We start from the raw sequence: 26,142 nt of genomic DNA on the forward strand, positions 1-26,142 counted from the left end.
TGTGTGTGTGTGTGTGTGTGTGTGTGTGTGCGTGCGTGCGTGCGTGTGTGTGTGTGTGTGTGTGTGTGTGTGTGTGTGTGTGTGTAAATGCAAGTACAGGTATACGGTAATAGGAAAGGGTGAAGCTTTTAGGGGCAGTATTAGGATAATTATGACATTGGGAAACTGATGGTTATAATTGATTCAGTGCTTGTATCTGCATACTCGCATGCGTGTGAGCTTGTGTCTGTCTGTTGCTGACCACATCTACATCTTTAATGTCTGAGGATGAATAATGTATGAGGCCCATGGCTCGCAATGCACACACACACACACACACACACACACACACACACACACACACACACACACACACACACACACACACACACACACACACACACACACACATAACTGACTCCATTTAGGCAAATATCACCCACATTTTCCCGTAGTGCCACTGTCATCACAAGGCTTCTTTTGTTGATGTGAAAGAGCAGAGAAATATGTTGGCTTCTTGAGTTTCCTGTGAACACGCAGCAGATTTCCTGTCAGATTGAACCACAACCCCAGCTCATTTCTTTTTTTGTAACCTGTGTGTACTTTTGCTGCTGACATCTTTCAGCAGTTTAGTGGCACACCTGACCGGAGAAGCTTTCATGATTCAATCATGCATGCTTGCTTTATAATGCTAATTTGACTCTCACCTCTCAGATCTGAACCCTGTCATCGTTCCCACATGCCCACACACACACATTCATCTTTTTCCACCACCTCTTGTGAAGATGACTATTTGAAGCTGCAGCCTTGGATGGTCTCTACAGCAACTGCACATACTGATGTTTTGACCCTACTGGCCGCCACCATAATAGCAATTCCACCCTCAGCTCATACCTTTTCATTTTCCTCATGTCCATAGCTGTGTCTTGCTGGACTGGATTACTTCCCAACGCGCAAAACTAAGTAAATTGAGCACTTCACTGAGCGTTTTGATAAGTACTCTTGAAATGGCACGCATTAACCGTGTCCACAAGTGAGCAGGCACCAACACATTGGAGTGCTTCCTAGTGGAATCGTCATCATAACACACACCATACAAATGGGATGTCTTCTTCTGCCATTGTGGTGTGGAACTGGATGGGAGAAGCCAAGACGGCAACTTCTACTCTCAAAAAAACTAAACCATATGGTGCTAATGTTAATTTTATCAGAGTTTATTGACGAACGGCAAACTGCCGAATCACTGCTTGACTCATACGTACAAGAAAACATAATACAATATTTTCACAATTATTGTTGTTTTGGGGCTTTTCATACCAGTTCCTAATCAACATTTGATTTTCTCAAACATTTTGGAGTCAGGGTGAGGTCCATTTTTTCCACTCACATGAGATATATGACATAAACAGGATATTTCGTTTCGTTTCATTTCCGCTTCGTTTCGTTTGTTTATTGAACATAAAACATATACAGTAATAATTTGACAGAAAGTAAGGTAAGTAAAATAGTAAAAAGGAAAGAGAAATCAGTCATCATTCAACACAGTTATTATGTTCAAGGGAGTAGGAAGAAGTAAAAAACTTATCTAGTCCTACCCCGTGTTATGTGTTTATATCTAATAGATCATTTTTATATCAATCAGAAAAAAGAAAGTAAGAAGAAAAAAGTCTCCATTAAGGCTCATGCTTTAACCTTAACCGTGATATTTTTACAACTTTTGGTTTGTATCGGGATTTTAGACATACACACCCTGGCACTCTTGTGTCAATTTTCTCTTGTATTTATAATGGATATTGCAATACCTTTCTCTATTTATCAACTTAGGTCTGATTTATTGTTATATTTAATGTTTAGAATTTATCACCTTAACTCTGATTGATGTAGGTTGTACTATTTTTTTGAATTTGTTTTTGAACTCAGCAAGCAATTCAAAAACAAATATATTTCTAAGTTTAACATTCAATTTGGGAGGAAGGACTGTCTATGTTGTACCCAAGAACACAAAATTACGCACTAATCTCAAAAGAAGCAGCAGCTGAGCCAAATTGGTATTTTGCATAAAATGTGACTAGAATTAGTATTGGAGCTCAGCATGCACATAGAGCTTGCACATAGAGCAAATTAAACAGATCACTAGAAAACTAATAAAAAAATTCAACGACTAGAGATGATTTTCTATTTGCACATCATGACGGTATTTTTGACAGCACACACCTTGAGGTTCACTATTTTCTAAGTGCTTTTGTAAAAAATGTTTTCGTCAACCCTCTCAACTCTGGTAAAACAACTATGATAAGCACCATCGGAACAAATCTGCTGTCTAGAACCTGTTTCATACTGCAGCATAAACACAGAAACATCACATTTCTCCACTCAGTTCCACAAATCATTCAGAGTGGGTTACTAAGTTGTATTTTTTTATAACCGGACAATATCATCTCCGAGCATCAGTATGCAGTACTGAGCCATCCTCTGCCAGGAAAGTGCCTAAAACCCTCATGAGTCACCACTACCAAGCTCGAGTGTGAATAACAGGGGACAAACCGAGGATAAATAAAGGACACCAATACGGACTAGCACTCTTGTGTATTAAGGCAAGATTATATGTCGAAATAAATGCAACATTAACTTATATTATACTGTATATACATTTTTTTAGTACACTGTATATCTACTTTAAAAAAATTCAGTGTACTGTATCTAAAGATATGATATGTGTGAAAGAAATAGTCAACGTTATCTATAAGTTTTTTTGTCTTTTGTTTTTTTAAATGCAGAAATAAAAATGACATTCATATCAGTGCTGTCTAAAAGTACAGAATAAGGTGCTTGGTGAGCAGTGTGGAAGATGTTGGCACGACAGTAAAGAGTTGAGGGAAACTGATATTAGCATTTCTCTCCCAGGGTGGAATTAAAAGCCCGCATGGCATCGGGAAGAAAGCATTTCCGCAATCTGTCATTGGAACACAACAGAAACATCAGCCGCAATGAAGCTGCTCCCCTGCAGCCTAGAACTGGTGCTGTACATTGGATACTGAGGATAGTCCACGATGGACAGAAGCTTGCTCAGCACCCTCCTTGCTGCCACAGACGTCAGGCTGTCAAACATTGTGCCTGAGTGTGCCTTCCGCCTCAGTTTATCCAGGCAAGAAGTGTCTCTTTCATTGATGTTTGGATTAGAACGCACAATGTCTCAAGTGTTATTGGAGGTTGAAATTATAATTTACTGGGCAAACTAATGACATTCAAGAAATGCACTGTACATATTTTGTTTTATCGAGGTGTTATACTGAGAGATGTTTCTTCGGGCGACACGGTGAACAAAGGGTTAGCATGTTCGCCTCACAGTATATAGGTCCAGGTTTGAACATGGGCCTTCCAATGTGGGGTTTTGAATGTTGTCCCCATGCTTGTGTGGGTTTTCTCCGGGTACTCTGGTTTCCTCTCGCATTCCAAAAACATCCACTGGAGGTTAACTGAACACTCTAAATTGTCCCTACGTGTGACTGAGTGAGAATGGTTGTTTGTCTATGTGTGTCCTGCGATTGGCTAATAGCGAGTTCAGGTTCTGCCCCGCCTGCTGCCCAAAGTCAGCTTGGATAGGCTCCAGCACACCCGTGACGCTTGTGAGGATAAGTGGTTCAAATCATGGATGAATAGATGTTTCACATTTGGGTCCTTTCACTTCATTGCAGCAAAGTTATACACTACAAAGTACTTTGTAAAATCACAATATTATATCTGTTGTTGAACTACTTTCTGACAGTGACTAAATCAAACTACAATAATTATTATAGTTATTATTACTATCATAATGCACCACCCAAATACATGTAATTACATTGGACTGGTCTGCCAACCTTTATACCCAAAAGTCCCTTTGAAATAATAACTCCATTAATAGTAGGACATGCATGTGCAGTTTCAGGTGCAGTCTGCAATGTTCCATATTTCAATGTTGCTTCACGACTTAAGTGTTTTTTTGTTTTCCAGCTCCAGCGACGCAGCCTTCTGCATGAATCACTATTTCACATATTTACCCTTTACCTGTCTCGAGGGATGTCCACTTCCTTCTTTGTAACTTTGATTGCTAACCGAGCTCAATAATGTGCCCAAGAAAACTGTCAGCATGACAAAGCTGTGTGATACATCCGGGTCCGGCAGAGTGAGTGCGCTTGAGAGTGTGTGGGTGGGTGGGTGGAAAAAAAAAGATTGACACATTATTCGGTTACGCCTTGTGTCTCTTCAGTCTCTCGTTAGCCAGTGTTGACACGTTGTGACTGATAGAACTGTTCGTTACCATTTCTCCACGAGGTTGAGCAACTATATCAATGCCCCATTTCCACAGAATATACTGTACCTACTCGGGTCAGTAACTCACGATTTGCTTCTTCGCTGCTTTTGAGGATACATGGCATAAAATGACCTAAATAAAGATATGCCAATTGTAGCATTTTAGCCAATTGCTGTACCTTATCTCTGGAGTCCGCAATCTCCCCTTTGCTGCAATTTTTTTTTTGCCCTCCTTAGTCTCCTCTGTCCTCTGTATGGCAGTACCAATGTTCAAGATTCCAAAGTTATCTAACTGCATTCAGTGAACTAGTCTCTGCAGAGGTGTAAGAATGTGTTGGTATGATGTCAAGGTCTTGAACCGAGGATCCCCTGCTAAGAAGAACTGAAGACTCTCATTTGTTTCCATTTTTTATTAGCATCTTGTTCTCAGTGATGAGTTAATTGCTGTATGTGTTCACAAATTCCAGCAGAATATTTTGAAGTGGAAACACCAAAGTGAATCGAGTGATCTTAGCTCTGTGTGCAATGCACTTTTTTTTTAAATAGGATTGTGAAACCTTGATATCTGGTGATATTACCAGATTAATAATAGAAATTAGGTCACTGGTGGGGTAGTGGTACACTCACCTGACTTCTGCGCGCAGCATGGGATCATTTCCCATTCAGTTATGGTGTGCATGTGGGTGTGAATGGACGTTTGTGCCCTGTGACCGATTGGCGACCAGTTCAGAGTGTAGTCTGGGATACTCCCCACAACCCTGTTCAGGATAAACGGTTTTGAAAATGGAAGGGAAATAGAAATCACCTTTAACTTCTAATCATTTGCCTGGTGGGTTCAATTCCTCCTCGGTGATGTGAATCTGAGCGTGAAAGGTTCCCCGATTGACTGGCGACCAGTCCAGCGGGTCAACCTTCTGTTAGAGGTGTTCATTTTCAGAGTCATTTTCCTCCAGTAAACTACCTTTGAAAAAGAGTCTACCTGTCATATTTTGGGTTTTGGAAAATGACATCACAGCCGCTCAAAGCTCAGGTAACGACCAATCCAATCGTGCGTGTTATACACAGTGGCGGTTCTGGGGGAGGGGGGGGGGGGCAACAGGGGCCAGTGCCCCTGTAGCAACGATTCTGGCCCCCCCTGTGGCCCCCCCTCCGAGCGCAGATTACGCAGTCGTGCCGAGTCGCCGACGCGAAAGGTGGAAACAAAGTGCGTGATTTAACATTCTAGTCTGACTCTTTAGTGCGCTGCGCCACTTAAAAATGAGCGGGAAAATGAGAAGCAGTCCGCAGAGAAGGAAATTACCACGACACGAGTGCCATTTGCGCGTGTGTGCGTGTGTGTGTGCGTGTGTGCGTGTGTGCGCGTGTTTGTGTGTGTAACGGTTTTAGTCTCCCTTTTTATTTTTATTTAACAGGATCAATATATAAGACATTGCCTTTTTAAATTTGGATAATTATATGCATGTAAAACATCTAGCTTCAGTGTATTTGCAATTTTTGTCCCCGGCAGGCTGGTACCATATCATCCCCTGGCTTGAATATTCTCAACAGATGGACACGGCGTATTGTTACGCTTGCAGACATTTTAGCCCTCCTAATACTGTTTTTTTCCTCATCACTGTAATGTTATGACTACAATTTCAAAGTCTGAAGAAATAAAAAGTCAAATAAGATTTCGAATCTGTCTTTTTAGCCCTGGGTTGAATGTGCCCCCCCATCAAAACCCCTGGCCCCAGCCCGGCCCCCTCAGTGAAATTAATCCAGAACCGCCCCTGGTTATACGGAAGCGTGTATCGTTCACTATTTCCAAAGAAATCATGCTAACTTGATCCCAGATAGTCAGTCGGCCTTTTGCAGCTTCCTAAGAGGAAGGTGATTGTCAGAGCGCGAGCACTGTGTCCTGCGCGTGCACGACACGCTGCGCACAGACTGCAAGTGAAGAGAGGTAGAGGGAGAGAGAGAGAGAGAGAGAGAGCTGATATTCGTGGTGACAGCGAGCAGCAGCGAGCACATAGTTTAGACGAGCGGATGCGACAAGGTAGGCACGGAGGGAGCCGAACAACTCAACACGACTACACAGCGTCGACGTGATGCCGTGTTGTGTTCATTTTACGGTGCGAGGCGGACTCTGCGGAGCCCGACCTGACGTCGTTTTGTTTGTTTGTTTGTGTCCGCAGATGCTGAGCGTCGCCTTGCTGTGCGTGTGCGCCGTCGTCCTCGGACGCGTCTCGGCTCGTTCCAACAGCGGCAATTTTTTGGATGATAAGTGGCTCGCTGGAAGATGGGATAAATTCAGAGATGTAAGTCACGTTTGACCACCAGTACCCGCCTCCCCTCCCCCCCATTGTATGTGTGCGTGTGTCTGTGTGTGGATAGTGATCACGCGCTGCTTTTTGCGCCTAACGGGCCCGTCGTTGGCGTGTGTGCGTGTGTCATTCGCACGCTTTGCGCTGGATACACTGTCCAGACAATGCAAATGACCCTCGCATGTGTGTCCTTTCTTTCCAAAGGCTTTTACACAACACACACACTTAATTGTGTACAGGATATAAGGCTTGGATGTTCTTTCTGCTTTGCATTCATGTGTTGTTTATGTCACAAAATGGCCAATTTGCACGTTGCTACTAAAGTGTGCCATGTCTCCTCCGGAAGTCTATTTAAAAGAGTGTTATTTGGCATTTAGTGGTTTCCTTCTTCGCCCTCTATCAAGTAGTGAGTGTGTTTGGTTCATGGTGCTCTTGCTTCAAATAACAGGCTTAAAGTAAGGTGCTGTCAGCCACCATTACCTCGGCATGCCGAAGGCCACTTAGTGCTGCTGCTCATTGTCGTGGCGAATGGCATCTAGCCTCTCATCATTATGAGCTCGGCTGCAAAGTGGCCTGCGAGGAGATTCTGTGCTGGCTTCATCACCTAAAGCCCTTTTTTGGCATTGTACATCCATACAGGAAGCGATGAAAATAAAAAAACCCTTCATCGCTCCATCCAACATCAGCGTCTCTATTTGTGCAGAAATGCTGGGAAACAGTAAAAGGGTCCAATACAAAAGCAGCATTAAAAACTCTTTTATTAAAACATTTTATTCAAACGATGTTTTTTGTTATTCTGGTTGTCATATCGTGGATCGGAGAAGTATAAGGAACAACTAACCAAGATTTTTCTGCTATGGCAAATATCCAAATACAGTGGAAAGTTGATTTAATGGATTTAATGGCATAAAATACTGTCCAGTCCACTCAAAATGCTCTTGTACAGAAGTTGGCAAAAAAAAAAGGGGGGGGGGGAGTACCAACAATTTTGTACTTTATTGGGTGAGTTTAGGCCACGATAAAAGTGCTTCACATCATCGGACAGTTGGCTTTAACAGATGACCCCTAACACCAATGACTTCATTAAAGCAACGTTTCACCATATACAGAATCCAGATTTAGTTTCCCAGTTTAACATTTAGTTTGTCAAGGTTGGTCGTAGGGTTTAAAGGACTTTGGAGCCGATCACTCGTGATGTTGCGAGACATGCCGAGGCTTTGAAGCGTGTATCAAGCTTTGCGTGATTTTGGGGAGAAGCCGAAAATGATGAGGTCCAAAGCCTCGTTAGTAGCATTTAATTTAGTTCGAGATAGTTTGGCTGTACAAATGTAAACACTCCTGGGAATCCTTACCAAAGAGGGTGTTGGTGAAGTATGTAACAAGGCTGAGGTTTAGCGTAGTGGCGTTCAATTCAGTGAACATTAGATGTGTGAGCTTGATCCTCAGGCTGGACGCATTATAGTGTTGTTGTTTTTATATTGTGGTTTTCACTATTTAATTTCTTCAACATTGAGGTGTTTGTGTTTCAAGGAAAATGAGTCCAATAACAACACCTCACTGCGAAGGTAAAAAAAAATAAAAATAAAGAAATACTGTGTCCCAATGTACTTTGCTATCATGTGAAAGGATGCGAAAACATTTACTCACACAGAATACAAATATCATATTAGGCCTATGCACTTCATGTTGAGAAATTTTTTTTGTCATCCGTCAATGCCAAGAGTAAAAACAGAAGCGAAAATCATCTTTGCATCAGCGCATCACACATTGTGTGGTTAAGATGTCTGTAATTCTACACATGGCCAGCAGGTGGGTTCGTGTGCACATGAAGCTTCAAGAAGTGAACCCATTGCTCGAACCAAATGGCTGAAATTCAAACAAAGCTTCAAGGGGCTTCATCACGCCATCACTACGGCGATCATCAATTGAAATGTTTTTTTTTAATGATAACCAATTACCGGTCCCATCATAAAATGGACCAATCTGTTCAATCTATTGAAACGTTTTTTTTTTTAACTGGGTAACATGGAAAATGTGGGCGGTGGTATTCATTCACTCAGACCATGTTGGCAGATTCTTTTGTTTTAGCTTTTGTCGTGCATTCAGTAGCATTAAGAGGGTACCTGGTGGTGTACATGATGGTTAGCTTTGACAATGCATTTCTGGGTACTTTCGTAAAAGACTGCGATGGATCAAACTTTCTTTGTATGTCATGTTGTGGCCAGTGAGTGGAGAATGCTGTGGGTTTTAGGTGGAGTATATGTCTCTCGCCTCCAGACATCAACAATCATCAATGATTCGGACTTGCTCCCACTTGCTGAAAATATCGTACATGCACACAACCGTGGTTGAATAACAAGCCTTTCACTCCCATCAGTTTTAATGAGGGTCTTTACCTTCCATAGTGCATGCATGGAGTTGACTGTTTCTCTGAGTCCTCACTCCTGACATACAGTATATCATGTCGGGGAGACAAACTAAAGCAGAAGAATATATACTCTGTAATTTTCTCCCAGGTTCATATGTAAAGCCACACGACTTACTTGTTCCTTTTTTCTTTTGTTTTGTTTTGTTTTTTTACCATGTCTGTCACATAAAACCATTTAGGGGGACCCATGTGTAAGCCAAATAGGAACTGTGGTTGTGTGTGATGTGAAACAAATAGTCGAGTATTTAAAGACCAGAGGAAGATTCTCTCTGGTTGTGTTCAATCAATTTTTGAACTGCATTTTCAGTAGTCACGTGACAGCTTGCGACGCTCCGGGAACTTCCTGTTTACATGAATCACAGGACTTACCCCCAGATGTCCCCAACCAACCGATTCACACATAAATCGAGTGTTAACGAGCTATGTAATTTGTCATACTTGAAGCCGTTAACATTGGCTAATCATCATTTTGATTCTGTCGTTTGAATTGTTTACGAACAGGATGGCCCACTTGCAGTCAATTGAAAAGAGATTCTTCAGCACATCTGAATCAGACCGATTTGTCTTAGCACATATGCTGGTGTTCTACGACAGCCTTTACTTTAATCTGATTTGAATGTTATATTTTAAGCATATACTGTCTGACTTTTATCTTTACAGCCATAAGTGGGCCTCCTGCTAAGTGCACAAGATAGGATCTTGGCCACTGACTTAATGAAAGTCCTGTTGGGAGAGCGCCTGGGGCTCACTGAGCCGCAGCTCAATTTTTAGACTTTGTAGCATCGAGTTCAGTGATTAGCTGTTGGGTAAGGTTGGGAAACCCCCCAAAAATGAGGTGTGATTGGGCACGTGCCATGTCTTGTCTTTTCGTTGGAACACATTGTTGCCGCTTTACTCAGAGTTTTAGGACATGTATTTATATCCCGTGTCTTCATTTCTGGTACGATGTTCAAATACACAAAGCAAAATACAATCACAGTGTGACAATTCGGCTTATAGAATGTAATTATATTTATATGAGATAGTCACAAGATGTCCTTTTAATCTGTTCTGATGTTTTGTAAAGGATTTTTAATCAGATATGGGAATTATGATGATTCAGTGATGTAGTGTGCGGTGTTTCAGGTGCTCAATCTGAATCTGAATCCAAACTGTGCGTTGACAGCATTGTTTGGTTCGTCCTACCTGCTTTGCTCTCCTCTAGTCGGTTCATGCACCCTCCGCTCATTTAAAAGGGAGCCAACGCACAGCCCAAAACCTGATGATTTTCAACATAGTAACATCATTGGAACGTCACCTCTTTACTTCATTCATGCCTTGACAAACATGATCTTGGTCTGTAGTGTCCCAAAATGGTAGAGTATGATAATATAACACTACTAGACTGATACGTGAGGTCTGTTGTGTGGGGCAGGTTTGGGCAAAGTAAGGCCTGGGGCTACGCTCTCTAATCTTAAATCCAATTGAGCATTTGTTACCTTAATTAAGCCATTGTATTTTCTTAAAAGTGGTAATGGATGGATGGGTTTTTGCTTTTTAAAATTCTGTTATTTGATTGTTTTTTGATTGTAAATAATCAAATAACAAAATCAATAATTTCACATATACCATACGTTTATTTTTTAAATTAATTTATTTTTAGTTCATTGGCACAGTGCACATTAATCAACACAAAAATAAACAGTGTAAATGCACCAGACTTGGCATAAATGCTCATTTTCGGCCATAGTCCGAAGGCAGGTTTCTAAAAATTATTTGCTGATTTGATTTTACTGTAAAAACAAATAAATTACTTAATTACTAAAAGAAAGTATTTCACATCCACATTTTGATTTTTTAACCTCATCGGTGAATGGGCTAGCCTAAACTGTTTGTCAATTTTAAAAACAAAAATCAAATATGGTCCTTGAACACAAAGGTTTGTCCTCTCCTGGTTTAGAGGGTGCAAATATTTGACCATTGCACGGCCCTGGCAACCCCGTGCTGTATTACCGCATTGATTTGTTACTGTTCAGCAAACTGAGAAAGTTAAAGAGTAATAAAAACTTTATGCACCCGTTCAATCTTTTCTTTTCGTCCCCTTTAGAATACAGCCATGAAATGTATTTCCACTTGTATTTAGGGGGGGGGGGGGGTTGATTTGTATTTTAATGTCCTTTGTGCAATATGTCCTGTACAGTTTAGCTTGTGGAGGGTAAATGATGCAAAGAAGGTAGAGTCCTCTAGGCCTTTTTTTCACTTCAGAGCACCTCATTGTTGAGGTGTGCGTGCGTCAGTAAGTGTGTGCTTGGTACAGTGAAGACGTGAGCATTTCTCTTGTTGAACATTAAAATGGAGAATGGAGAGGAGGAAGCCATGAGGGTGCAATTAGCAATGTATGGAGCGGGGTGCGGGGGGGGGGCTCTATTCTGTACAGTATAGGGTAGATGAAAGCAAAGGTGATAGAAGTAGTTATTATCATGTAACATTTTTCTCGAGCACTCAGTTTATCACAAGTGCAAAAAAGATGAGGGGAACTAATAAGCCTTTTGAGTCACAGTTGGTTTGACTGTGTGCATTTGTGCAAACGATGAGAGAAGATTGTCGAGTGAGAGAGAGGTGGAAAGGAGATGGAGCGATAAAGTGAACACTTTCTATATTTAGACACTCAGGAAGCAATTAGATCATTCATAGTGGATTTGGGGTTCTCTGTCTTTCGGCAAAAGCAGACTATTTATTGAACCGTGTTTGTTTGCGTGAGTTGCGTTCAATCCATCAAGGATTCAGACCAAGGGCACTTTTTGTTGTCATGACTAAGGTCCTGGCCCCCATTATGCAACGTTTTTCTCATTCACGTCCCAAATAGGCGAAAGGAAGCTCACAAAGCACACAGAAGAAACAAATATTATCCTTGCTCACTTGACTTCATTTCTTCATAATGTAATACGATGACCTTGTCGAGGGAAAAGATGAAAAGTGCAGCGACACCAGAATAAGAGCTGAGGAGGGGGCAAGAGTTACCCCCTCTTGACATCACGGAAGGGAGGGCGCACGAGGGAAAGAGGAGGATAATTTGACATTAAAATGTCATCCTTTGGGGAAAAAAAACAAAATTCAAAAGCACAGCATGTATTCACTGAGGCACAAATGACTAGCGTTAGTATTTTTAGGCTAATATGAAATATATTTCCTCGTAAGTTGTAACGTAAGTCGTTGGAATAAAATGATTCTGTCACGTTTGCGAGATGGTAGGTGGAGGACCCCAAAAAGCAGGGAGGCAGGAGGAGTAGGGTGGACTGAGCAAGATGTATTTCACAAAAATACAAACAGGAGAACGCTGGAAACAAACTAACTGATGTATACAAACAAAGGCCTGAAAACTAAAGGAAACCAAAGTCACAAAAAAAACCCCAAAAGCCTAAGACAGAAACAAAGCATGTCAGGGGCACACAGACACATACACAATGATCCAACAAAGAGTGACAGAACCCAGGGAACTAAATACAAGCAAAGTGACGAGACAACGTGAAACACCTGGACCAGAGACAACGGGTTGAGGGAGCTGATTCATTGGTTAAACACAAGGGACCCGAATGACGAGAACAGAAGAAGGGCACAAGGGAACAAAACCAAATGTAATCGAAACAAAAAACATAACAGATTCCTTCTTAGTCCGTAGTGAGGAAATACACAAACTGTATAATACAGATGCCGAGAAATGAAAATTCTTGGTCGAAAAGTCACAATCAAAAATACGGAACCCGAGGATGAAAACTGAAAGAGCAAAAGAAATTGTAATATCTTCAAAACCGAACAAGAATTTCCTCGGCTATGTTTTGTTCCCGCACAAATTTGATTATGTGTCGGTGAATGTGTTAAAATTCAGAGACTGATTTGCACAAGGCCACCATGATCAGACAGATTCTTGTAAAGAGATGTTTCATTTCAATCAATCCATCGAACAATAAGGGAAATGAGGATAACAAGAATCTGCATAAATTTAACACTACAATGAATATCAAACTGAAATTTTCGATGGAAAATACCCTGAAAGCATCCTTTGAGTAAAGTAATACAACACCGGCGTCTGTTTCAAATTTTACGAGCAAAATACCGTCTGCAGCCCTGCTCTTGCTCTCTTTGGCAATGCAACGTGATTGAACAAACATTCTGTTTTTCTGTTCTCCTGAAAAGTGAAGATTTTGGAGGCCGATGCCGGCGATAATGTACATGTGGAAAGTCATTTAAATGCAATAAAATACAGCAAATAAGATTATAATGACTATTATTTCTTGCCAACATTTGCATAATAAGTGTCATGCATCAAGTCGTTAAAATGCAGACATCCTTTCTGAGCCGTGATGGAAAACTTTTAGACCGAAACCAAAAGTGCACTATTAAGGCAATTTTTGCTGGCTGAGTTGTCGGTTTATCCCTGTCCTATTGTACTATGAACTCAAGTGTGGTAGTAATATTGTGCACCCTTTTAACATTCTGATAATGATAGAAGCCCAACGACAACAACAAAAACGCCACTATAAACTATGGAACAAAACATCACTATTCTTCTCAAAATTTTATCATCGAACAGTTGACAAACAAATGTGTTCAAATTGATCAATGAGCATTCGACATTGCTTTTACCTTGAATGAAGACTCTTAACTCATTCAGTACCAGCCAATTCTGGACCAAGTCTGAAAAGACGTTTAAAAACGTCTTTGGGAGTGAATGAGTTAATGGTGGATGAAATATGTCAAAGAGGGAAGAGGGAGGAATGGGAATCCTTCATTTTCATATTTTGCTGTGAGTTATCATTTTTTTTGGATGGTGTTTTTTTTTCCATCTTCTTCATCAAAAGGCCTGCGCTCGCAACTTTCTTTGGCCCCGTTTTGGCTCAGTGAACTGTTGCAAGCAATTCCTAAACACAAAAAGCTTTCGAAATGCTTCCGACAACCACGCGGAATGACGCTCACGTAACAATTAAACATTCAAAAGTTGTGCATGCACAGCAAATGAGTGGCCAAGTCACACGGGTCAGACGGATCAGGTTGGACCGGACCGTTTTCAACTGAATGAGAACCCGGTGGATGTATGAAAGCTGTGACAAAAGTTTGAAGGGAAAATAAAACGTCACACAAAAAGCGAGTTTCCATTGTACTGTACAAGCTTTTTGTTGGACAGCAATCAAATGAAAACATTCGGTTGTACGCCAAAGAAACAAGGACTTCAGAGACGTTCTTTGGAAGAAAATTCACCTAATTTGACCACATTATTAAGTAATTACATTAAAATTAGATGTGCGGCTTTCAGTGGAGAGTTTCATTCGTATATCGGAGGGACAGGAAAAAAATGCGGTTTAAAAACTTGTGTCTGTTCTGCCGCACTGTTTAATGTATTCTTGCTGTATCGGCGTATTTCCTTCCTTTTCTGTTTGATTTGCGCGCCCTGGAAGAAAGTCACACAAAAGCCGTTTGTGCAGTCTCAAAGAGGATTGTCTAATAATAGTCATTTCACGTTCTAGTTCTGATGGGGACGAGCACTTCTCATCAAAGTGCATGAATGTGTATGAAACATTTGTTTTTGGCTAGTGTTTCATAAGGCGGCTCCTGCTGATTAATCGCATTACGTTTAGATCACACAGTTAGTCACAATGGGGGGCAGGGGAGGGGGGTGAGGAAAGGAGGGCGGGGAGGGGGGGACCTCTGATTTCCAGGTTGTGTTGTTAGTCACTGCTAATGTTTGGTTCAACCTTCCAGAAAATGAGTACACGTTAAATACGTGCATACTTTGTTGATTTGACACCTACAACGTTTTGTGTGGTCTTGAAATGCTTTCACAAATTGATAAACAATTACCTTGCGTTTTAGAGTACATCCAACGGTATGTGCTTTAGTTATCCAATGTTTTGGGGGGGGGGGGGGGGTTGGCTGTTTGATGAGATTCCTCTTTGCTCCGCTCACGTCAGAGCATTATCTTTGCTAAACACATGCATGCCCTGAGCCGTTGGTGATTGATGCTTACCGACACTTTCATCCACCACATTTCTCTGATAAAGAAACCACTAACAAAATGATTTCCTTTTTCTCTCTCTATAATGCCTTCCCTGAAGGAAGTGGAGGTTTGTATAGCTCCTTTCATTGGCATTGAATTTGTCATGTACATATGCATGGATTTGAAGTATCTTTTAAACCGTGTCCTTGTTGACCTTGTTTCAGGAGCCGGGAACATGGACGCCATCCAAGCCCTTTGATCAAGGTCTGTGTCAAGGGAATAAGCACCATTATTTTGAACACTCCGGTACAGTTCTATGTACATGTACATGCATATTATATCAGCTAATTGTTAATAACACTGGACAAAATTGTCTTAAAATATAAATCCGGATGTTTTTGCCCCCAAAATTCCCAATTTTCAATCGATTTCAATTGAGGATGTGGCCCTTCAAACACAGTCCTTAAATACATTTTATCATTTTTCATGTTTGACAATTAAACATCAATAGATGAAGAAAAGTATTCTGTTTGGGATTATTATGTAACAACCAAACTGTCACTGATCGGAACAGGAATGAATGGCGCTGCTTCTAAACAAAATGAATCTTTCTCCCTGGAATTGGGAACAGTCTTACATACAATATGAAGCATTCCAGGTACAACGTTTTATGTCAAGGAAAGCCCGTCTACAAAATGAGGCCTTAGTCATGCATGTCTCTGATTGGGACACTATGGGAAAGTCAGGCATTTCTGTCGTGTATTGGAAGTTAATACCATGTGGCTGTGATATTTAGAGAACTTCCAGACGCTCTTCTTGTGAAGTCACACCACCGAAAGTAGTTGGTTAAAATACAATAGATTGCGACTCGACCAGAATAAACTCAAGGGAAGCACGGAATGCATTTAGATAAGTTGTCATGGGCATGTTCTGAAGTTCATTACAAAAGCTGCAACCACCATTAAGGCGGACCAGCGCGTGGATAAATGATTGCTTTTGCTCCATATAAACAGGTGCCGCGGCTTTGACAAAGTTAAGCGCAATCAGCTCTGTAATTGTTTTCTCTTCTGTGCTTTGGGTTGAACAATCTTTCAAAATACTGCGCAGCAGACTGTTTGTTGCTCATTGTCTGACACGGCAAACTCAAATTGCACATGACTGACAAAACAATCGTTCTTCCAGTAAATAAATAAATCCAAGTTACACCCAGCCCCAACCCCTCCCCCCAAAAAACATTTACTCTATTGATGAAATCATTAAATCCCTGATACCCATCCATTGATCAATTTCCTGAACCCCTTTCTCCTCACAAGGATCGCGGGGCGTGCAGGAACCTATCCCAGCCGTCTTCGGGCAGTAGGCGGGGGACACCCTGAACCGGTTGCCAGCCAATCGCAGGGCACACACAGACGAACAACCATTCACACTCACACCTGGGGACAATTTTGAGTGTTCAATCAGCCTGCCATGCATGTTTTTGGAATGTGGGAGGAAACCGGAGTACCCGGAGAAACCCCACGCAGGCACAGGGAGAACCTGCAAACTCCACACAGGAAGGCTGGAGCTGGAATTGAACCTGGCACCTCAGCACTGTGAGGTCGATGCACTAACCACTGGCCCACCAGGCCAACTAAAACCCTGATATTTAGGACAAATTGTAACATGCATTTAAGAGTTTTGGCAGCTGATACCAATTTAACCCTTTCAAGGAGAGCGGTTACTACAGTGGACAGCTTCTCATGTTATCAGGTTACAGGGTGCATGAAAGGGTTGTTATATGTGTATAAAGTTGTTATACCAAAGGGGAAAAATTAAGCCAGTCCAACAGGGAAAACGTGTCCACTGGACTTCACTATCACAATGTGATGAGTTTACACTGCCTATTAAATCAGTCATTTTTGTTGCTCTCTAGCTCTAGGTGACATTTTCTCAGTTTTTCTGGTAAAAAACAGACCCTAAGGTAGATTTCCAGTACCTGCTCAGCCTGGGTTCCATGCCTGCTGAGCTGCTGGCATGAGGGTGCTGCAAAGATGGTCATCGATTGAGCAGATTAATCATCACCACCACATTCCATTAGTGTGTTTGAGCTCTAAAGTCTACAAAAGAAACAGATACGAACATGCTAGCTTTCCGAATACTCCTGAGGCCTGCACCCTGCAATATACAAGCCGTGTCATTTCTTCTCTCTTTTTGTTTTTTGTCAGCAGCTTGAGTGAAGTGGGGCGAATGGGGATCCACAGATACACTTTCAGCCTTTTATTGAACGAGGCAAAAAGTCACACACAAACACAACTCATCTCAACTCAACTCAACTGTATTTATAGAGCACTTTCAAACAGCCATCGCTGCATACAAAGTGCTGTACATGGAGCAATTTAACATATACAATAAACAGTAAAACAAATCGGGAATAAAGACGGTAGAAAGCACCAAACAGTAAAACCAAGAACAAATCTAAGTCATGCTGAGTCGAATCCCAAAGAATACAAAATGAGAACACTCACAAACTCACCATAAACTCACTCCCAGACAAGTCCTGATGTCACTCACCAGGCCCTGCCCCTTGGAGGCACACATACGACACTCCATTTGTGACTTTGGTTTTTGTCCCATCACATCGTGACAACAATTAATAAAACAACGTTTTTCACTGTAATATTTCCTTTTAATGCGTTTTATTGTCTTTGTACAACACAGTGCTGTTGTTCTTCATTTAGAACGCGCATCAAAAAAACTATTGTGGTATTTTATGGCCGCTGGCAGGATTAAAGTAAGTTGAAAAGAAATGAAAGTCTCTAATTTCTCATCCACAGTTGTGCTGGCGTGCTTATCTAATGAAGCGAGCCAACATGCTTGGATAGAAAGACTTAATGAGAATCAAGAGGAGCCGCTGCTCAGTCACATGCACTTCGTTTTCTCGCAAATTGAAATTTACTGTTCCTCACAGTGGCCGTTTGTCATCCGACAGACGACTGGCTCGCCCCCTTTTATCCTCAGGCGACTGATCATCTAATAAAAGTAAATGACAATGGAAACTTCATTTTTTATACCTCCAGTCACCTTGATTCGCCATTGTAATAGAGAGGGTGATAAATGCATATTCGCATCCCAGCCCACTGGGACATGAGCACATAAAAGTCACAAGTGTAACCTCTAACACACCATATCCACTCTGGACATGACAGGGAAACAATAGTATTAGAGAGTGCGTTGGAGGATGGAGGCTGTGTAATCTAGCAAAGCTGCTCAGGGATTATCCTAAGGTTCTTTAGCCGAGAGGTCGCTCACAAACTGTTCTCGGATCAGAGCGGGGCCTCAGATCCTCTCCGTACACGTCGCCGTACGTGGCAAAGGCAGACCCGCGATCTGTGGCGGCCGCCTTGCGCTTATACCAATAAAGATCACACCTTCAGGCTAACGCTCGCATCTGAAATCATCTTTCCTAAAATCTGCCCGTAGCTCTCGGCTGCTACCAGATCAGTGCAATTAAAGAATCGCCGCCCGAGCCCGGCGCACAGCTAAGGCTGATGTGAGGTCAGACGTAGCGTCTATAACTAGTTCCGTCTGTTTTTAGCGGCAAGGACGCTTACGGTATTACGGCTTTAGGTTCGGCGTGAGACGGACATTAGTGGCTTGAATTAGCGTGCGCAAACAGATGTCTCCCACATATCCATGTAGCTCGAAAGGATAAAAATGAAAGTACAAGCTTTGACTAAGGAATCGCTGACACATCTCGGAAAGAACAAAACGAACATTTAATCTTCAGAGATTATTTTCTCTGTGCCCCCCCCCCCTGTTGTTTTTTGTTTCTAGAAGCCCTTCTAAGAGCCACATACAGACTGCAAATATACACACTTAAAAGTGTTCTCTTTGTGTATGTGCAGGCCTTGATCCCACCAAAGACCCATGTCTGAAGATCAAATGTGGCCGCCACAAGGTGTGTGTGGCTGAGGACTATAAAACAGCCACTTGTGTCAGCCAGAGGAGGGTTAGGTAATCAACACACACACACACACACACACACACACACGTGCACACTAACGCGCTCCCATGTTAAAACGGTCTTGCTAAATTGCAGTCAGATGATTCCATACAACAAAGTTGCAAATCAAAGATGAATGTTCCTGCATCAGCGGCAAATCAAGTTTTTATGACTTGCCCTGACTTCATCGCGGCACGCTGTGTTGTCTCCTCACTTATTAAAGCGGCAGGAAAAGCGCTAAGACCAGAGGGCTTTTCCTATGTTTGCCACTGCTCTACTGGTTGCTCCGCTCCCTCGTGATGGTGACCGTTGAGTCCAATTACCACAGTACTGAGGCAAAGCTCTGCCAAGTTATGTGAATGGGTCTTGAATATGGGTTTGTTGTGCGTGTTTGGTGGGGACACTGCAAACTGGGCTGAGGACAGCGACGCCACGCTGACCTCAATTGCCATTCTCGGCCACCGCGATACCTTGCCATGCACAGAGATCTCACAGGAGAAAATTGTCACACACAAATCTTTAATCCGAGGTTGTCAATGCAGCGTTTTCATCATCGTGTTCATTTTCTCCAGCTTTAAAGATGACAGTTTATACCAGAGTCCCGGCTCCAAGTGCACTCCCTGCCCCGTGGTTCACCCTTCTCCTGTTTGTGGAACCGATGGTCACACCTACTCCACCAAGGTACCATGGAGTGCATTCAACAGTATGGCTGAGACAAAATAACTATATCTGAATTTGCATGCATGCATGCATTTTGGCAGCGGGGACTATTATTACTACTATTGTTATTATTATTATTATGTTTCAAATATTTGTATCCTTGGAACTGTGGGCTCTGAATTCCTGTTTCAATGCCACTGCAAGTGAAGAAAAATAATGGAGGCAGGAGGGGTGGTGCTATAGTGTACATTGTAACCTAGGTAACATCAAGTTTTCCACATTGAGACGACAATGAACAGAATACTTTACAATCGATTACATTTCATGCCGTGTCTAATTGTGATCGCGCCGTAACCATGACACAGTATTTGTAAATAATAGTCCTATTTATCAGGAGTTCTCTGCAATACCCACTCCTTGTACACAAACTAAATATGTTGTTGAGTTGAAAGATGGTTGTCACATGAGTTTCCTCATAATGTGACTCACGTTTTTTTCTCCTTCCACGGTTTCATTGTGTTAGTGCAAGTTAGACTACCAGGCATGCATCACTGGTAAGAAGATTGCTGTCAAGTGCCCTGGCATGTGTCCTTGCCCAGCTCAGCCTGAAGAGAGCTCTTCAGAGAGGAAAGGTGAGACACACGTGCACAAACACACACACACACACACACACACACACTAAGATGGATATTGTGGTGCATGATCAGGATGAACAGGCAGATGATATCCTGGCCCCTTTTTCAAGCTCATTGATCACCTGAAGTGATTCCGTCGCCTCTTAGCCACCAAAGGAAGGAGCGAGGCAATAAAGCAGCATCATTAATCATGACTGTTGTTCTCTCTCAGTATGCAGCGAGTCTGAACTCAAGGAGGCAGTGGGTCGACTAAGAGACTGGTTCAGAGTGCTACATGACAACGGCAACCACAAGAGAGACAAGATCCAGAAGAACAGTGAGTTGCGACATTAAAATATACCGCAACATATATGTATGTATTGCGCATGGATATATATTATATATATATATATATAAATATATATATTTCCTGTATATATAGTACATATACACACACACACACACACGCACACACATATGAACTTTGATTGTCCGTCCCTTTCAGAATTTGAAGTCGGCGCATCATCTGTATGCAAAGAGCCTCTCGGATGGATGTTCTCCCGCCTGGACACAAACTTTGACCTCCAGTTGGACCAATCAGAGATCAAGAGCCTCTACCTGGACAGGAACGAGCCTTGCTCCGACGCATTGTTCAAGTCATGCGATACGCACAGTGACAAAGTTATTTCTAGCTCCGAGTGGTGCACCTGTTTCCAGAGATACACAGGTAATACATATCACTTATAAGAATGTTGCTGTTCTTAAGATGATGATGATGATGATGATCAATATACTAGCATGAATCTTCTACATCCTGTTGAGCTAGTATTTACCAACCCACATTGAGCCAAGGCACATTTTACATTACATAAATCCCACGGCGCAACAGTAAACAAAAAATGTCAATGTATTGTGTAGACTAAGGCCTTGTTCAGACTATCAGCCAAAACCAAAATTTCAGCCCATCCAGATTCAAAGTGGATGGCTCTTTTGTTGTCTGAACAGTCAAAAAGCACAAGAAATCCGATTTTTGCGAGACGGCTTGAAACCACATTCAGGAGGGACAGGATTTGGACAGGATGCGTCTCAGTCTGTAGAGCTCCAAACACACCAAATGGTTATGACTGTCTATGACATCACCCTATGCGATGCAAGACCTAATCCACCAGATGAGAGAGTGCCAATCAGGGATGTACTCGGACCAAACTCTGGCTGGGGAATATTTTGCGACGGCCAGGGATGGCGTGATCGTCGACCGCGGGGTAGATGGTGCAAACGGGGGCCTTCACGTGCCTGAACTTAATCGCTGATGTTGGGGGGGGTCCTGAAGTGCTGAGTGGTGATGTCAAACACAGAATCCCAGTCTGTCCTTAAAAAATAAATAAATAAATAAGCACGACACTGTGCTTATTACCATGCCTTAGATTGGAAGTCCCTTCTGCAGAAAAAGCTGAAACACAAACAGCACAACAATAGCAAACCAAAAAGCAAAGTTCACGTCAACAGAACTTTTTCAGTAAGGCAGATGTGTGCAGTTTGTCACCACAGTCCCTCTTGTTGCCTTTCCAGACTCTCCGTGTAAAGCTGAGCTGTCATCCATTGGCAAGAAGCAAGTGGGAAAAAAGCTGCTCGGTAAGCCCAAACACAACCACGCACACATGCATACGTAGTACACTTATGCTAACACCAACACTGCTTATCTTCCTATGTGTTTTGACTCACATCTTGCAGGCCAGTACCTGCCCTTATGTGACGAGGACGGTTACTACCGCTCGCACCAGTGCCACAGCAGCAGCGGCCAGTGCTGGTGTGTGGATCGCTATGGCAACGAGCTGGCCGGCTCGCGTACCCATGGCCCAGCTGACTGCGGTAAGTAAAGACGTGAGGGAATTGAGTAAGGGAACACAATAAACCACGCATGGGGATATACAGTTTGGAAATTGTGAAACGTGTTCATGCTTAGTTAAAACAGCAGCAACAATAGATTGAATGGGATAGACTACGGCACGCCTGCGACCCTCGTGAAGGTTAGCGGATTAGAAAATGGATGGATGGCTTTGTTGAGGGTCATTGTTAGTGTTGGGAAAAGGAAGCTTCAAACTTGCTTCATGAACCATTTGTATTGTTTGACTCCTCTAGATGACACTCTCTGTTCAACATTGGGATGAAAGCACAGTGATTTGCCAATTCCTAAACCCGTTTATTTAATCCAACAGTGCCATTTAGAGGTGTCAATCCAAAAACTGGTTCATGAATCATATTGAAGCTTCACCATCACTAGCTAATGTGCAAACAGAACAATAGACTATAAAATCATGTGGAATACTGGTGCATCTAATTTGTGAAATCAGTGATAGGACAAATTAAAATCGCACATTTTAAAAATCACAGGATTTCAAAAGCGCTAGCCATTGGTCAAGCCCCGTTTGACAGTTTCACGACTATTTTGACTGTGTCTGTGCCTGAAGTTTGTCCCTTATGCACGCGGCAGCTAGTTTGCTTCACTAACTAGAAAATAAAGCTTAAATAAATGATGGAGCTTCTTATGCACCTGCTCATTTCTTGGCTGAGCTGCTGAGCTTCAGGGAGTCACGCTAGCTGTGAACATTGTTTTCTATTTGTTTCTCGTGGAAGATTGCTTTCATGCACAGAAGCACAATTTAGACAGACACTTGTGATGTTTATGGATGGTTCTCTGTTTTTTAGGCGTGATTTTAGAGTCTTCAGGAGATCTCGGCAGCGGAGACTCCATGATCACCGAAGACGATGAAGATTCCTTTGTCCTCGATGAGCAGGATGGGCTGGACGATGAGGAGGACGATGATGACGACGACGATGAATATCTGTCGTAATTTTAATGTCTTCTTTTTTTTAAGAAAACAAAAAAAGAGAAACTGTTTGTTCGGTCAAACTGCACGTTTCTTGGCGACTTCCCTGGCAGATATTTCGTCATACTAACAGCCTAAGGACTAATCTGTGCTCTCTTTGTTTTTACCTATATACAAAAAAAAGATGTTCCATTTTTCTTTTAATTCCATTTCCTGACTATAAAATACTGTTGGTTAATGGCATTTGTTGCCTCGAGTGCCGTTGCCAACAATGACAGCCAATCCAGTGCTTTGGATGTGGTCACATGTGCAAAAACCTCCCTTTTCATTGGACACTCGTGTCCTCTTAGTGTGTCCTGTCCTTGTACACCACTCTGAGTGTGTTGATGCCTGAGGCGCGCTATTTAAGAGATTTCCCACCCGCCCTCCTCCTCTTCTTCATCCCTCGCTCTCCTGCTCCTTATCTAATGTTCCTGTGTATAGGTGGGATGTTGGTGATGTAGATAAGAGAATATTGCACTCTTTCGGTTTCTTTTCATCTCCATTCGTAACTGTGACTGTGTGGAAAAACAAGATATGGTTCGGACACGCTTCCTTGTTGGAAGAGTTGAGACATAAACATAGCGTTCAGTGTTGGAAAACTATAATATATATATATATATATATATATATATATATATATACAGTATATACTGTATATATATAAAGAAAATCTAATCATCTCAAAAGGCTCAGCTACCGATTAGTGCTTAGAGGGAGGGAAAAAAAGACAGAGGCGTTGAGGGTGAAAATGATGATGTATTTTTCTAATCCATTGTTGGATGATTACAGAGGATTTGTTGTAGCATGTTCAACCGCTGCGTGACGTTGCAGCAGCCAACTTCAAAATAGTGTGTACAGATTGAAGCGCGGCTAGTAACAAATCACATATTGTCTACTGAGCTTCGAGGGGGAAAAACAAAAACAAAAAGCATTCTGAACAGTAGATGTTATGCGTTTTTTCTTTTTGAGGAGTCTCATTCGATTTGAATAGAAATGTGTTGCACAGTAAAAGAACCACAGAGCCATGCGGGATGGTGGAAAGGTGAAGGTGTGCCTTTTTCTAGTGGGGACAGGTGATGGACTGAACCTGACTTAAACTGAGCTGATCGTGAAACGACGTGAGAGGAACTTCACTGTCTGGCTTTTCTCGTACTTCAGCTGCTGTTCTCCTTTCTTTCGTAGGATTGCTAAGACGTAGAGAAGCACACAAGCTATTTAGGGGCTTAAGAGTTTAAATTCAGCTGGATTTCCACAGGTTTTATACAATATATTAGTAGACTGAGTCGGGAAGATTAAAAAAAAATGGTGGCTGGGACGGCTTCATAGAGATCGAAAAAAGTCTTGATTTGCATATGCGCTATCCTGCTATAATGACCAGTAAATTAGTCTAAATGCATATTTGGGGTCAGTTTTACATTCATTTTCGGGGCATACAGGTCCACGAGTTAGGGGACGCAAATATTTGGTCTGCCCTGGGTGCTGGCAACCCATACTACACCACTGTTCTCAAGTAATATTGTTGTATTTTGTGTAGACATTCATCGCCTCCCGCCACTGCCCCGTCACCAAAGAGATTTATCAGTTTCATTCGGACCACGTTCAAATGTGCACTCAAGATCTAGACGTGGGCCAAAAATGGTATCCCTTTCTTCAAGTATAATGTTTTTTCCCCCCCACTTAAAACATGATGGGGTTTTTTTGACACCGTCTACTGTATGGTATCATGAAGAAAAAAAATGCCAGGTGGCTAATGGGACACATTGTGGTCATCTCGTCATTAAACGATTTGTTTTCAACTAGGTTTCGATATTTCTAACGTGTGCCATCTAAAGTAAAATGTGACCCTAATAGTTCTTGGTTTGAATCTCTTAACATGGAATTCCACTTTACATCAAGAAATTCTGATAAATAATTCTACTTGCAAACTTGACGAGCTTAGATTAGACACTGTAGCTATCCTCAACACTGTCGTCTTGGTTAGCGTCTAAAGCTTCTGGCCATACAGATGCTTTTCTTTTTTTTCTACAGTGTAATTATGATTTGGTGAAATAAAATGCTTTATTGACCTTTTTTTTTTTTGCTCCTGAGTCCTTTGCAAGCGCATTCCAATCCCCTCATTGTTTCACTTCCCCCCTGACTTTTTTGTTTTCAATAGAGGAAAAATGAACCACTGTAGACATGTCTGCGGTTGAAAGGAAATAAGGAACGTGCCGCTATCAGTGAGAAGTGAAAAAGCATGAGTTGTCAAGTTGATGAAATATACAGCCGATCTTGTCCTGGAAACAAAGTGATTCCAATAAGTGGATGACGAGGATGCTTATGCATAACTTAAAGCCATTTTGGAAGTGTGGGGGACAAACCGCTTGTTTGTCCGTAATGATGTGTGTGTGTGTGTGTGTGTGTGTGTGTGTGTGTGTGCGTGTGTGTGTGTGTGTGTGTGTGTGTGTGTGTACATGCCTTGGCAAGCACCACTGAGTAAATGTCAAATACTCATTTTAACTTTTGTCCTCTCCCTGTATGCACAGCCTGTGGAAATATGCATAGATGCAATCTCAGAGGCCCACTTCCACCCAGTTGTTGGATGAGGGCCAACAATACAAAAATGATCTATGGAGACTGAAAGTTGAAGCTGTGATGGAAAGTGCCTCAATTTGCAGGAAGCACTTTTGATGTTCGGAAATTAGGTTTCTTGGATAAACAAGGGACGGTGACCTGAGTTCAGCTTTTCCAGTCATTTTTTTCAAAGTTAAGTTGACTTTTATGGTGATCAACCAGCCCATGCACTTATTGGAAAAATCCAATAGGTATGTATTCCTGACAAACAAACAAACAAACAAACAAACACATGTCAACAAAAACAGAAAAACAAAAACACTTTTCACAAAACGGAACATAGTGAAACTCCGTTACGATTATAAATTCACTAAAACTAACTAGAGCGAAAATGTTTGTTTTTGTCTGTTAATGTCATATCTTGCACTCAACAAATACTCCATTAAAAAAACTCATACTAAAACTAATTAAATGAACCATTTAAAAAAG

The 26,142-nt window shown here is 41.9% G+C and overlaps 1 protein-coding gene across 1 annotated transcript; it reads left to right on the forward strand.

Moving 5' to 3' along the window:
• The first annotated feature begins 6,149 nt into the window (after positions 1–6,149).
• On the forward strand, positions 6,150–25,170 carry spock3 (SPARC (osteonectin), cwcv and kazal like domains proteoglycan 3). The gene is made up of 11 exons (XM_086119500.1): positions 6,150–6,307; positions 6,447–6,569; positions 15,199–15,238; positions 18,859–18,967; positions 19,529–19,637; positions 20,140–20,248; positions 20,463–20,567; positions 20,736–20,957; positions 21,800–21,862; positions 21,962–22,099; positions 22,937–25,170. Exons 2-11 carry the CDS (start codon positions 6,447–6,449, stop codon positions 23,080–23,082), a joined length of 1,164 nt encoding a protein of 387 aa, XP_085975626.1. The 5' UTR covers positions 6,150–6,307; the 3' UTR covers positions 23,083–25,170.
• The last annotated feature ends 972 nt before the right edge of the window (positions 25,171–26,142 follow it).

The sequence above is a fragment of the Hippocampus guttulatus genome, chromosome 9 (genome assembly GCF_054856545.1).
Source record: "Hippocampus guttulatus isolate MCC_2025c chromosome 9, RoL_Hgut_1.0, whole genome shotgun sequence".
Lineage (NCBI taxonomy): Eukaryota > Metazoa > Chordata > Actinopteri > Syngnathiformes > Syngnathidae > Hippocampus > Hippocampus guttulatus.

Bases quoted from the DNA above. Each gene is read 5' to 3' on its own strand.
- spock3 (XM_086119500.1), top strand. From the start codon at position 6,447: ATGCTGAGCGTCGCCTTGCTGTGCGTGTGCGCCGTCGTCCTCGGACGC. The intron at 20,958-21,799 runs GTAATACATATC...TTGCCTTTCCAG, and splicing joins CTGTTTCCAGAGATACACAG to ACTCTCCGTGTAAAGCTGAG. The intron at 21,863-21,961 runs GTAAGCCCAAAC...CACATCTTGCAG, and splicing joins AGTGGGAAAAAAGCTGCTCG to GCCAGTACCTGCCCTTATGT.